The sequence below is a fragment of the Marmota marmota genome, unplaced genomic scaffold, assembly GCF_001458135.2.
Source record: "Marmota marmota marmota unplaced genomic scaffold, marMar, whole genome shotgun sequence".
Taxonomy (NCBI): domain Eukaryota; kingdom Metazoa; phylum Chordata; class Mammalia; order Rodentia; family Sciuridae; genus Marmota; species Marmota marmota.
The window spans coordinates 3,964,264-3,979,217 of NW_025999977.1; the positions used below are offsets into that span (position 1 = coordinate 3,964,264).

Sequence of the window (14,954 nt, forward strand, 5' to 3'; positions counted from 1 at the left end):
TTTCAACCTTATAAAATGTTGAAGCATGAAAAATAAGGATTGGAGTTTCTGTGATATTCATTTTTTCAATCAGATTATACTGATAAAAACTTAACATGTTTGTAACTTTTTATTGGATTGTTGGAAAAAAAAAAAGAGATCCTGTGGTCAGTCAGGATTTGAGTAGCTAAGCAGTTGTGGCACATTTTTTTTTGCGGGGGGGGGGGGGGCTTAGAACCTTTAAGGGGTTAAAAGTAAGGATTGTGAATCTCTCAGAAAATAATAGGGTACCTGTTTTTCAAAATATTTTATCTTTCATTCTTGGTTCTTTGTAATACACTTGATTCTTTTTATTTGTATTACGTTTGGTTTTGCTGAGAGGGTATCAGGTCACTTAAACTGCTACTTAAACCTTTTCATAGGTTTTTGCTGTTTTTAAAAACATGGAATTTTACCCTTCTGATCTGATGCTATATGTAAATTTTGCAAATGAGGTTCTACTCAAAAGCAATGGGGGAATTTGTAATTTAAAAGTATCCTGAGATGTATCAATTTTTTTTTTTTTTTGGTAATTGTATCATGTAATAGAGTTGGAGGTAATTGAAGGATTCCAAGACTGGCTGTTAGGATGAGTCATAAAACCAGTACTATTAACATCCTTAGAAATCATACTGGAATACTGGATATAAAGAAGTTCTGAGAAAAAATAATTAATTGCTTAATAAGCATTTTCTCAGTTTTGTTCCTTAGAAAGGGAGAAGTTAATAGGTGCTGATTATGAACAGTAAAAAATGGGAAAGGGTCTTGTATGTTACACACCTATTTGGGAAAACTGCTCTTTGAGATTCATGATTAGTAAGATTAAGGATTCTAAAAAGTCCCCAAACCTGTTAGTTTAGTTTAACCCAGTATTCTTAATTACTTTTTTAATAAAACCTCCTCATCCTTTTTTAGTATCCTGCAAAATAGTATTCTGTTTCTGTGGTTTGGAAATTCTTGACTATATTTCAGGTACCTAGAAAGTGTTAGAAGATACTTGAAGATATTTGAAGTGGTATCTTTATACTTGACACTCTGTCCTTTGGAGAGTTGACTAAAGCAAGGGAGTTCAAGTAATTGCTTTCTAGACAGGGGAAGCAAAATGAATACACATGGAATAGCTGTATGTGATAATCCACAGTCCTTGTTCATTATCATATTATAGACCACAAGAGGAAAGTAGAAATTCAGAGACTCAGAGAGACCTTTTAGGTATCTGTGTTAGACCAGGAGTATTCCTAATGATGGTGCATGATTCTTAGCTTGAGAAATAGTGTTGGCTGGTGGAGAGTGTTCTATGAGAGGTAATCATTGATGGCATCTATTACCTGTCTGTGAATGGAGTCAGAAATAGATTGAGAACCACCGTTGCCAGGGGTGTTGATGGAAGAGATGTAGGTTCCAGGAAAAGAGACCAAAGAAGAGTGGTTAAAGGCAAAAGAGTCCAGATAGTATCTTGCCTTGGGGAGTCTGCAAAAGGAGAAGAAGGTCATTTTGTGTGTGCATGTATGTGGGTTGCTGTGTGTGTGTGTGTGTGTGTGTGCGTGCGTGCGCGCTGCTGGGATAGAATCCAGTGCCTTGAATATACTAGGCAAGTTCTCTACCACTGGGATATCCCCCAGCCAGAAGTCATTCATGATTTTTTAAAAAATATCTTTATTTTACTTATTTCTTTTTATGTGGTGCTGAGAATCGAACCCAGGGCCTTACACATGCTAAGCAAATGCTCTACCACTGAGCTACAACCCCAGCCTGTCATTCATGGTTTAATATTCAGACAGAAGTTAATTGGATTTGTTTATAGAGAATCACCAGAGAAGTTGCACATATGAAGGTGGAAGGACCCAAGTTTGTGTTCAATAAAAGGGTGGCCAATACCAATAACAAAGAGGGAATATTTTGGGAATGGGGTCCCTTAGGAATGTTGAAAAGTTGTTTTCTTGAGCTATGGTTCCTGACCTATAAACTGAGAAGTCATTACAGGGTATTCATTGCTTGATTCATACTGTACACAATGTCTGTAAGTTGAATAAAAATTGTTCTAGATCATTGAATAATAAAAATTAGCACACAAAATGTTCTGTATTTGTAAAGCTGAGGAATCACTCATCAAGAGCTACAAATAGGAGAGGCTAGCTTCAGAGGTTGGTATGGGGGATAATGTCTCTCTCTTGAATGTTTAGGGAAGGATGAGTGGTACATAGCATATTATAGTATTAGAAATGAAGATGAAGGTTTCAATTCTATAGTGAGAATCTACCAAAAATGAGAAAGAAGCTGAGAAGAGAGAAATAGGGATTGGAGAGTAATGTGTATTCTAGACTCTAAAATAATATGTGGGGGAAGTTTGAAAGTTAGGCAAAGGATGAATTAACAGGATTGGTCAACAGTTTGGGAAGGCCCATATAAAAGTGGACTGAAATGAATGGATGAGTTCTGCATGTCTGTCATAGGTGGATACAGGGTTGGGACTCAGTAATAAGAGCACAGTGGTCCCAAAGGTGCTGACTTGGCAGAATGATAAAAAGTTGTAGTATGATGTGAATAGTCAGAAAGAAATGGGAAGGATAGATGGACTCTTTGAAGACTTGTGAGAGAAAGTAAATGCTTTTATCTTGAGAAAGATGATCACTTAGGCAGACTATGAGGGAGTGTGTTACTAGAAACTTTAGGACTTAACAGTGCTTTGAGCTCCAGAATATTAAATGTGCAAGATAGGTGTCTTGGAGCCCCATCCAGTGCAACACACAGTTTCAACAAGGGAGTGGAGACTTGAACCAGCACCTCCCATCCCCACATTCTGGGGATTGAACCTAGAATCTCAGATGTACTAAGCCTGTGCTCTACTACTGAGCCATACTCCAAGCCAAACCAGAGTTTTGTAAATAGGGGGAAAAAAGATATAAAGCAATTTAAAAACCACAGAAGTAACTGAAATTCTTCACTGTGTTACTCTGTTGTAATTTTTTCTTTGTTTTTAGGATTATTGAAAATGTTAAGCAGGTTGCAGTAGTGCACTTGGGAAGCTGAAGCAGGAAGATCCCAAGTTCTAGGCCAGCCTTGTAAATTTAGCAAGACTTTCTCTCAAAACAAAATGAAAAAGAGCTGGGAATGTAACTCAGTGATAGAGTGTTTGCCTTGAATTAGTGAGGTCCTTAATTCACAGTACTGCAGGAAAGAAAAGAAAAAATATTATCTCAAATAGTACTTCTTTTTTAAAAAGGAATCTCACATGTAGAATGTGACTGCATAATTATAATGCTGAATAGTTTTATGATAAGCATCAGATTGATGTGTATTAGTTTATTTGCATCATTTTAATAGCAAAGACTCAGACAAATCTTAGTAGGGAAGTAGTTATATAAAAAATGATAAATGTACTATATACTAGAATGCAATATTAAGTAGAATGAAGTACATGTTGTACATACATAGAAAGATCACCAACATCTTAAGTTGAAAAAGTACAGAACAATATGTATGCTATCATCACATTCATGTATTTTTTTTTTTTTTTTTTTTAAAAAAAGCCCTCTACACTGTGTACATCAAGGTTTGTAAATGTAGAAAAGTTCATAGCTAAAGGACAGGCATGATGTGTATGAGAAAGGGATTATTGGAACCTGTGCAGAAGTAGAAATGATTTTCATACTACATTCTATAGCATTTGTACTGTTTAAGTCTTTAATAATATGTAACCTGCATTATAAGAAAAAATAATTTAAAGCTAAGCGGCATTGTAGATGGCTTTTAAGATTCAGAAAGTATTAAATTTAGGGAATGAATTTGAAACTTATCACTAAGAGGTTACAATGTATGGGTCCCAGAATGTTGAAGCTGTCAATGAAAAAGTGACAAAGATCTTTTATTCATAAATACATAAATTGAGCCAGACTTAGCTAATACCTTGACTAGTCAATTAAGTTATATTCAGGTTTAACAGTCTTTATTTGGAACCAGATTGCTTACAACGAGAGTAGGTCTGAGAGTAGGTTGCCTATGAAATTTTTTATGCAGGGTGTTCATAGTGCTTTTATGTCACGTAGTTTTAGTTGCTATTTCTAAAAATGATACCTGTAGGTACAAGAATCTGCTTTAATAAACTATATACTGTTAATAAGAAAACTTACTCTCTGAAAAAGCATGCTGATTTGCAGGTAGAAAATCTCCTATGAATACAACTACTTTGTGTAGTATTGGATTAATTACCAGAGATTGACCTTTTTAGACTTTGTAGTTTCCTTAATCACAAGTGTTTATTGGGAAGTTTTTGTTTCTTTTCTTGTAGTGGTAGGTATTGAATGCAGGACCTCATGCTTACTGGGGAAATGCTCTGCCATTGAGCTATATCTTCAGTCCTTATTCATTGGTAAATTTGATAAGACAAGTCAAAGGCCTAAAAATAAGGGTAATTAGTGATTTTTGTTCTTATTGTTGTTGTTGTTGTTAAAATATATATTTTTTTAGTTGTAGATGGACAAAATGCCTTTATTTTATTTGTTTATTTTTATGTGTTGCTGAGGATCGAACCCACTGTCTCAGGCATACTAGGCAAGTGATCTACAACTGAGCTATAGCCCCAGCCCTAGTGATTTCTGTTCTTATAAGCACCATTTTGAGTATGAATGCCTTCCTGTGAACACATCCTACATGCTTAATTAGCTGGTTATTTGCTATTGTTATATTTTCCGGGCCATCCCAAAATTGCAGATAACCTAGCAAGTGGACTGTCTTGGGCCAGTAGTGCTGTTAAGGGGCAGGTCTGTAAAACTGACAGATTCAACTCCTTAGTTCCCATTTTCCTAACTAGATATGGCTTAGCTAATCCCCTTTCTTCATATACCTTTATTACTTTGATCTTAGAAAATTTCTCTACACATGTCATGGTATCCTTTCATCCTTTTCTTCCTTTCGGTTCCTTCCTAGATAATGTCAGGAAAAACATGTCTTGTTTTTTTTGCTTCCTTTAATCCTCTTCTTTTCTTTTACCAATAGCAAACCAAATAATAAAGATTGAAATGATTATTTGTAAAAGAGGAAACAGGTTTGAGTTGGAACTTGATATATGTGTTTCACTGAACCTAAGATGACACTGATTGGGAAATGCATCATTATCTGAACTGAAAAGAAAGAAAATATGCATATCTCTAAAGCTGGAGAAAGTGTTTTGAATATGCTTTCAAAATAACTAGTTCAGTTATCTGATTGTCTTTACCTTAAACCAGTCATGAATCTTAGTGTTGCTAATAGGGAACCAGCAAACAATATACATATATAGCCCTGGAAACCATTCTGCTCTTGATTGAGTTTTTTTTTTTAAATATATTTTTTATGGAGATAGTATCCTTATTTATTTATTTTTATGTGGTACTAAGAAACAAACCCAGTGCCTCACACGTGGGAGGCAAGCACTCTGCCACTGAGCTACAGCCCCAGCCCCTTGATTGAGTTTTTCGTCTAATTCAATTAAGCCTATAGACTTTCCTCCAGGTTACAGGGAATACAAAGGATAGGAGAACTCCTTTATCCAAACTTTGCGGAAACAATTAGATCCATCCTGAACCGTGATACATTCAACAAGAAAATTGGCCCTGCCCTCTTTTGGGGAAAATGGAGCAGTTAGGGAGAGACTATTCCAGATTCAAATGTGAGTTATGATTCTTATTGAATCCTAGAATAAACAACTAGCTGTAAAAGACATATATATGTTTTTGATAATAGGGAAAATTTGGGAAGTTGTATTTTTTTGGTACTGGAGACTGGATCCCAGACCTTGAGTTTAACACTACCCATACCTGCTACCACTGTGTCCTATCTCTGAGCTACATCCCAAACCCTTTTTAAATTTTATTTTGGACAGGGTCTTGTTAAGTTTACCAATTTAGGTGATGATGATCTCTTAGGAGTGATAACATTGTGGTTTTATAGAAAAATGTTAATATTTTGTTACTTTGCTATTATTAATCTTTAATAATGTACTGTGAAAATTAATTTGGTAGGTACGATGTATGCAAACAAAATCATGTAAATTATTTAACAAAAAAATGAGGCCCAGAAGAGAAGTATAGTCTGTAGAGATGTTAAAAAGTGTTCAAACTGAAAGCAGGGAATAGTAGGAGGGCGTGCCTGTATTCCAGCAACTCAGGAGACTCAGGAGGAGAAGCACAAGTTCAAGGCCAGCCTTGGCAATTTAACAAGACCCTGTCCAAAATAAAATTTAAAAAAAATTTGGGATGTGGCTCAGAGGTAGGATACAGTGGTAGCAGGTATGGGTAGTGTTAAATTCAAGGCCTGGGGTCCAGCCTCCAGTACCACCAAAAAAAGGGGGGTCTAATGGATCATGAATGTCTCCAAAGCAATCTCAGAAGAAATCTCAGAATATCAAGCTGGATGGGGATTGTAGTTATTATCCTCAAATATCAGAGGTAGGAAATATTAGACCTGATTTACACCCCACATAATAGATGTTGTTAAATCTGTCATGGTTTTCCTTCCTATTTAGGAAATAGGGCCACTGAATCCTTTTCATTGATAGTTTGCAGCCACAACCAGTTAATAATTTGTTGGCATCTGCTGTGAAACCTGTTGGTTACCATTTCAAAGCTGTTCATTTCACAGAAGGGGAAGCTTAGTCAGGGCAGTAGAGTGGAAAACTTTGGGAATACACATGAATTAAAGGAATTAATAGGATTTCTTCAACCCAAGAGTACTTTTTAATGAGGTAACAAATGTTTGGTATGAATTTAATTAGTTTATGAAGTAATTAAAATTTTATAAGTTGGGGGAGGTTGGGTATCAATTTAGAAGATCTTTTTGCTGTTTTTGAAAAATGTACTTAGGATTTTAAGATTCATACATCTAACCAAATTAAACCAATTAAATTGGAGTTAGAAGTAATATCAAAGTAAAAGGCTGCTGTTGAGTTCATGTTTTTAAAACAGTGGATTTAATGCTAGCTACATCACTTTGAATCTTCTTTTTAATAAAATATTGAGTCTGTAACTCACCTTAAAAAGTTTATTTTTAGGGGCTGGGGATGTGGCTCAAGTGGTAGCGCGCTCGCCTGTCCTGGGTTCAATCCTCAGCACCACATACAAACAAAGATGTTGTGTCCGCTGAAAACTAAAAGAAAATAAATATTAAAAAATTCTCTCTCTCTCTCTCTCTCTCTCTCTCTCTCTCTTTAAAAAAAAAAAAAGTTTATTTTTAGGTGGGAGCAGGGGCACATTCGTGTAGTTCCAGCTACTTGGGAAGCTGAGGCAGGAGGATCACTTGATCCCAGTAGTTTGAGGCCAGTCTGAGCAACATAGTAAGACACCATCTCTTAAAAACAAAAAATCCCAAATCCCCAGTTTGTTTTATATAATTAGCCTTTAAATTATTTTAACAAATTGGTGTTAAATCATTGTATTTCATTTTTAATCTTCAAATGTATTACTTTTTTTGAGGGGGGTACCAGGGATTGAACTCAGGGGCACTCAACCACTGAGCCATATACTCAGCCCTATTTTGTATTTTATTTAGAGTCAGGGTCTCACTGAGTTGCTTAGTGTCTCACAGTTGCTGAGGCTGGCTTTGAACTTGAGATCTTCCTGCTTCAGCCTCTCAAATAGCTAGTATTACAGGTTTCTGGCACTATGCCTGGATGATTTTTTTGAAAACAAAATCTAGCTTCACATTTTTGAACATCCCAGGCATAATTATGTCAATTTTAATTTATTAATCAGAATTTTCCATTAAATATTTGTTTGTTTGCAGGTATATTTGCATACTTAAACTACCATGTTCCTCGCACAAGACGAGAAATATTGGAGACCCTAATCAAAGGCCTTCAGAGATTAGAATACAGAGGATATGATTCTGCAGGTATTTCCTTCTTAAAAAATATGGGTTTTGCATGATTCTTGATCGAAATAGGGTGTTTTTATTATTATTTATTATTTTTATTTATTATTATTTTTATTATTATTTATATTTATATTTAATGGCTATTTTTAAAAAATTTTATGAATCCAACTCTGAAGAATTTTTATATTTTATCATATTTAAAAGGGTTGTTTATATAATTATTAACAGTGTTTCTATAAAAACAAATCATATGGTACAGCTTCATGGGAACAGAATTGTTGATTTTAATAAAATATTGAGTCTGTAACTCACCTTAAAAAGTTTAAGATTTACTGTATAAATCTTTTCTTTCCTATAACTTTCTTTTTCTCCATGGATCCATGCTTTATCATATAAACTGATCTGAGATTTTTCTATTTTATATACATGGCAAACCAAATAAAGATAACTTTCTGGCAACTTATGTTTGACTTTAGTTCCCCCTTATGTTGAGGGTCCACAAGACCGCCCTCAGATTCCATGCTTCCTTAGGATGGCTCATGGTTGTGATTTATTATAGCAAAAGAATACAAAGCAAAGGGATAAGGTATGTGAGGTGAAGTCTAGAGGAAACCAGACACAACAAGCTTCCAAGAGTTTTATGGTGGAGTCACACAGGATGCCCTTGATTTTTCTAGCAACAATTTGTGACAACACATGTGAAAAGTCTATCAGGGAAGCTCATTAGTGACTCAGTGTCCAAGGTTTTTTGTTGGGAGGTGGTCACATAAGCTTCAATTGTCTAATTCTCAACTCCCAGAAGAAAAGCAGATGTTCTGCATAAGCTACATTGTTTGCATGAGTAGTTTAGGCACTGCAAGCCACTCTTACTCCATCAGGTGGCAAGAATCCTGAAATGCACATTCTCAAATGCCAGCCACATGCCACCTTGAGAGCAGGCCTTCCTAAGGATAGCAGGGTTAGACCTCTTTTCTGTACACTTAACATTGCTACATGGAATGGGCATTTATCTTCCTTGACTTCCCTTAGTAATAGAAAGTCAACTCCTTGCTTACTTTATTCTTGAAATCCTCCTTTCTGACAATGTATCTTTTCATATAGATGCTGATCATTTATTTTCTGTCAGTTTTAGAGACTCCTTCTGTCTATTGCTTAAATATGAATATTCTGTAAGATTCTTCCCTTGGCTCACTGGTGGGTGAGCTCTGATTACATCAACTTCCTGTGTGTTGGTGATTTAGAATCTGCATGTATTTTTAATCCAGGTGTATTTCCCAAGTTGCCAGAAAACCTGTGTTTCCAGCTGCCTCCTAGAAATTTTTTCTGGACAGATGACAGTATTACGAACTTTGTATATTCAGAATTGAACTGAATACATAGCACTTCTCACCCACTCCATTCTGTTCTGTGTCCCTTTTATCAATAATCATTCAAAAAGTTCTTTGAGCCTAAGTGGTGTCCTAGAATTCTCCTTTCTCACCTCATATTCAGGGTATTCTGTTTCTCAGTATCCCTATCTTCATTGCCACTATTTAATTCAGGCTCTCTTTATTTTTGCTTTGCTGCAACTGTATCTTCTGGTAGCTGCTTTATCCTTTTTCTCCCTCTCCATCTCATCCTCTACACCATTTCCAGAGAAAATTTATCAAATGTTTTTGCCATATTATTTCCCATTTTTGCCATTATTATTTCTCTGCTTGAAATGAGTGGTTTCCCAGTACCATTAGGGCAATTTTTTTTTTCAAATTCCTTAGCAATTTAAGTAGAATCTCTAGAAATGCTTTTTAAAATAATATCTATTTATTAGTTGTCGTTGGATACAATATCTTTATTTATTTATTTTATGTGGTGCTGAGGATCGAACCCAGGGCCTCGCCTGTGCTAGGCAAGTGCTCTACTGCTGAGCCACGACCCCAGCCCCTCTAGAAATGCTTTCTTGACCTTCCCTCCTTATCTGCCTTCTAAGGCATGTGCCCCTCTTCTCCATTTCTCCATTGTGTTCCAATCACAACCTGTAGTACTTTTATTATAACTTAAATACACTGTTTTCCTTATCTATCTTTTTAACAATCTTTGAAGTTTGAGTACAGAAACCGAAGTCATTTTCTTTTGTTTTGGTACTGGGAATTGAACCCAGGCCTTGTGTATGCTAGGCAAGCTCTCTACCCCTGAGCTACTACACCTCCAGCCTTGTTTTCATTTTTGTGTCAAGCAGCTATCATGTTATTTGACACCTAATATGTTTTTAGTAAATGTTAAATTGATAAATGAATTATTTAAAAATGTAATAATTTTAAATTAAGAATTTTGCTTCATATTGATAATCTTGGATATAGCCAATGTCTAAATCTTGTTCTGTTTCTTTGTGTCTTAGGTGTGGGTGTTGATGGAGGCAATGACAAAGATTGGGAAGCCAATGCCTGCAAAATTCAACTCATTAAGAAGAAAGGAAAAGTTAAGGCATTGGATGAAGAAGTTCACAGTAATGTACTTAGTTTGATTTTTGCCCCTCTCCCCACTAAATACCGCATATTTTGGAACCCATTTTGAGGATAATGATTCTTAAAGTTGAAGCAAGGGAAGAAAAGTTCTTTTGTTACTATTTGGATTGGCTTTAAATTGTACATGAGCTTTAAAAATGATCATAACAACTAGGAAAGGAAAGTAGTTACATAGGGTTCAGAGCAAGCTCAGTGTCTTAAAATGAAGTAGCTTCAGAACTGCCATACCTGAGAAAGGAAGGGCTATTTGTAGGACAAAAGCTGTTTTTAGTGGTGCCCTTGTTCATGTGTCTTCACTTGGTGGTTTTCACTTTACTTAATAATGGCCCCAAAACATAAGAGTAATGATGCTGACAATTCAGACATACTAAAGAGAAGCCATGAAATACTTTTTTGATAAAAGATGTTAGTTTTCTCCTTAACAAAAAAAGGAAAGTCGTAAGCAGAGGTTGCTAACATCTATAGTAAGGATGAATCTGTGAAATTATGAAGAAGAAAAGAGAAATTTGTGCCAGTTTTTCTGTCACTCCTCAAACTGCAAAAATTATGGCCATAGTGTATGATAAGTGCTTAGTTAAGATAGAAAAGGTATTAAGTTTGTGTGTCATGTATATATAGGAAAACACATGGTATATATAGGGTTTGGTACTATCTGCAATATCAGCCATCCACAGGGTGGGTGAGATGGGAGGAACACTTGAAATCTATCCCTTATTGACAAAGTGGAACTACTGTATATTTTTCTGCAGAGGTGCAGAGGTGCAGAGGTGGTGTACCAGGGATTGAACTCAGGAACACTGGACCACTGAGCCACATCCCCAGCCCTATTTTGTATTTTATTTAGAGACAGGGTCTCACTGAGTTGCTTAGTGCCTCACTATGGCTGAGGCTGGCTTTAAACTCATGATCCTCCTGTCTCAGTTTCCTGAGTTGTTGGGATTACAGGCGTGTGCCACCTTGCCTGGCTGTATAATTTAATATAGCTTCTAGCATTTCTGCAGCATTATTTTTTTAAATATGTAGTTTTTTTTTTAATTAGAGCGTTGTAATTATACATAGTATTTTGGTTCATTTTGACAAAATAACACATGTAGGGATTTAATTTCAATTCTTGTTACCCCTTTTCCCCCTCCCCTTTATCCCCCTATTCTCCCTTCTGTGTTGATCTTTCTTTTACTCCTTTATTCATTTATTTTTGATTGGTATATTCTACATATAAAGGTGAAATACCCTTTGAACATTTATATTTGTATATAATATGATTTTCTTAAATTCATTCCATATTTCTTCCTTTTTCCAATTCTTTCCTCCCTCCCTCTTGTTCTCCTTGTGTTCCACTGATCTTCCCCTTATCTTTATGATACCTTGTCCCCTCCCCTACAGCCCCCTCCCCCGTTGTCTTCTTTCTCTTATTTTGTTCCAGCTTTCACATGAAAGAAAACACTGGACTCTGATTTTTCTGAGTCTGGCTTATTTCATTTAGCATGACTTTCTCCATTTCCATCCATTTACCGGCAAACACTGTTATTTTATCTTACTTATGGCTGAGTAAAACTCTGTTGTGTATATTATATCATATTTTTGATCATTCATCTATTGACACACATTGGGGTTGATTCCATAATTAGTGATTGTGAATTATGCTGTTGTAAACATTGAAGTAGCTGTACCTGTATGTTGATTTTAGTTCATTTGGATTAGTACCAGAGAGTGGAATAGCTGGATCATATGGTAGTTTCATTCCTAAATTTTTGAGGAATCTCTGCGCGTCTTTCCATAGTAATTGTACTAATTTGCAGTCCCACCAACAATGTATGAATGTGTTTTTCTCCACATGCTCACCAGAGTTTATTATTTTTTTGTGTTTTTGATAATTGCTACTTTAACTAGAGTAAGATGAAATTTTAGTACCTTTTTTTTTTTGGTGATGCTGGGGATTGAACACCAGGCCTTATGCCTGTGAGACAGGCACTTTGCCAACTGAATTATGTCCCCAGCCCTTTAGTGTAGTTTTGATGTGCATTTCTCTGATTGCTAGATATGTTAAACATTTTTTTCTTATATTTCTATTTGTGTTTCTTCTTTTGAGAAATGCCTGTTTAGTTTTTTTTTTGACCATTTATCAATTGGGTTATTTGTGTTTTTTTTTTTTTTTTTTGGCATTGACTTCTTATATACTTTGGATATTAATTGCCTGTCAGAGGAGTAGCTGGCAAAGATTTTTTTCTTGTTCTATAGGCTCTCTATGTTCTTGATCACTTCCTTTGCTATGAAGATGCTATTTAATTTGATGGCCATTCCACTTGTTGCTTCTTGGTTTTATTTCTTGAGCTTTAGGGGTCAAACTTGGAATGGAACCACCATTTGACCCTGTTATCCTACACCTCAGTTTATACCTGAAGGACTTAAAATTGACATACTACAGTGATACAGTCACTTCAGTGTTTATGGCAGCTAAGTTCACAATAGCCAAGCCCTCCTAATTGGAATAAGTTATACTTATTCTATGTATGTATAATATTTCAAAATATACTCTACTGTCATGTTTAAAAAAAAAAGGCTGTCTTTTCTCCAGCATATTTTTTTGGCACCTTTGTCAGATATCAGATAGTTGTAAGTATGTGGGTTTGTCTCTCTGTCTTCTATTCTATTCCATAGATCTTCATATCTATTTTGATGTCAATACCATGCTGTTTTTACTACTATAACTCTGTAGTATAATTTGAGATTCAGTCTTGGGATACTTCCTACATCACTTTTCTTGTTCAGAATAGCTTTGGCTATTCTGGGTCTCTTATTCTTTCAAATAAATTTAAAGACTGTTTTTTATAGTTCTGTGAAGAATATCATTGGTATTTCGATGGGGATTGTATTGAATCTGTATATTGCTTTTGATAATATGGCCATTTTGACAGTATTAATTCTGCCTATCCAAAAACATGGGAGGTCTTTCCATCTTTTGAGGTAAGGTTTTCTGTGATTTCTTCCTTCAGTGTTTTCATTGTAGAGTTCTTTCACTTTCTTGGTTAGATTAATGCCCAGATTTTTTTTTTTCCAGGTTATTGTGAAAGGGATGGTTTTCCCTGATTTCTTTCTCAGCTGAATTACTATTGGAGTATAGAAATGTTACTGATTTATGAGTGTTGATCTTGTATTCTACTACTTTGCTGAATTAATTTATCAGCTCTAGAAGTCTTCTGGTGGATTTTTTTGGGGGTCTTCTAGATATAGGATCATGTTGTCAGCAAACAATTATGGTTTGACTTCTTTTTTCAATTTGAATCCCTTTAGTTTCCTTCTCTTGCCTGATTACTTTGGCTGGAGTTTCGAGAACTCTATTAAATAGGAGTGGTGGGAGTGGACACCATTATCTTCTTCCTGATTTTAGAGGAAAACCTTTCAGTTTTCTCTATTCAGTATGATGTTGGCTTTGGGTTTGTCATATATAGCCTTTATAATCTTGAGATATGTTTCCCTTATACCTATTTTCTCCAGTGTTTTTAACATGAATGGTTGTCTGTAGCATTATTTAATACTGGGTTTTTTTATTTTATCTTCTTCAGAACAACAAGATATGGATTTGGATATAGAATTTGATGTACACCTTGGAATAGCTCATACCCGTTGGGCAACACATGGAGAACCCAATCCTGTCAATAGCCACCCCCAGCGCTCTGATAAAAATAATGGTATGAACGTATTCTGTGTGCTTTGAATGATTATAGAGGGTCAATAATGGGAGGAAGAATGAAGGCTCATATGTTTTTGTTATCTTAATTTGGAGAATTTCAGATATATTCAGAAATAGAGAGCATATAAAACCTGATACTTCTATTTCCCAGCTTTAACATTTATGCAGAACATGACCAATTAAGTTTATTTTTTGTTTTGAAAGTCAATAGATATCGTATTGTAGTTTGATGACTCTTCAGTATTTATTTTTTGAGGTACTAGATGTTAAACCTAGTGCTTCACACATGCTAGGCAAGTGCTCTACCACTGAACTACATCCCAACTTTTTAAATTTTGTTTTGAGCTGGTCTCATTAAGTTGCCCAGGCTGGCCTTGGATTTGTGGTGCTTTTGCCTCAGCCTCCTTGGTACCTGGGATTACAGGTGTGTACCACTGTCCCTGTAGATAGACACACACACACACATTTATATTTATATTTATAAATATATATACATTTGCTTTTGATACTGGGGATTGAACCCAGGGGCACAGGGGCACTTTACCACTGTCTTATATCCCTATTCCTTTTTTTTTAAAAATTATTTTTATTTGTTTATTTTTATGTGGTACTAGGGACCGAACCCAGGGCCTCACGCATGCGAGGCAAGCGCTCTACCACTGAGCTACAACTCTAGCTCCATCCCCATGCCTTTTTATTTTTTATTTTGAGATAGAGTTTACTAAGTTGCTTAGGGCCTTGCTAAGTTGCTGAGGCTGCCCTCGGACTTGCATTTCTCTTCCCACATCATTGGGATTACAGTGACCATGTCTACAGTGCCTGTATATTTTGTATAAATTGGTATGATATTTGTTTTCCTCTGGAGGTACAAAATGTTTTTCTTTTTGTGCTGTTAG

The 14,954-nt window shown here is 35.6% G+C and overlaps 1 protein-coding gene across 2 annotated transcripts in view; it reads left to right on the plus strand.

Annotated features, from left to right (window-relative positions):
* Positions 1–14,954, plus strand: part of Gfpt1 (glutamine--fructose-6-phosphate transaminase 1) — an 84,768-nt gene that overhangs the window by 23,018 nt on the left and 46,796 nt on the right. Inside the window, exons 2-4 of one of the 2 annotated variants that reach the window (XM_048804188.1) lie at positions 7,777–7,884; positions 10,241–10,348; positions 13,931–14,056. In XM_048804188.1, coding sequence (XP_048660145.1) covers positions 7,777–7,884; positions 10,241–10,348; positions 13,931–14,056 — 342 coding nt within the window. Of the gene's footprint in view, positions 1–7,776; positions 7,885–10,240; positions 10,354–13,930; positions 14,057–14,954 lie in introns of those variants that run through there. The other variant, XM_048804189.1, reaches the window with a different exon arrangement.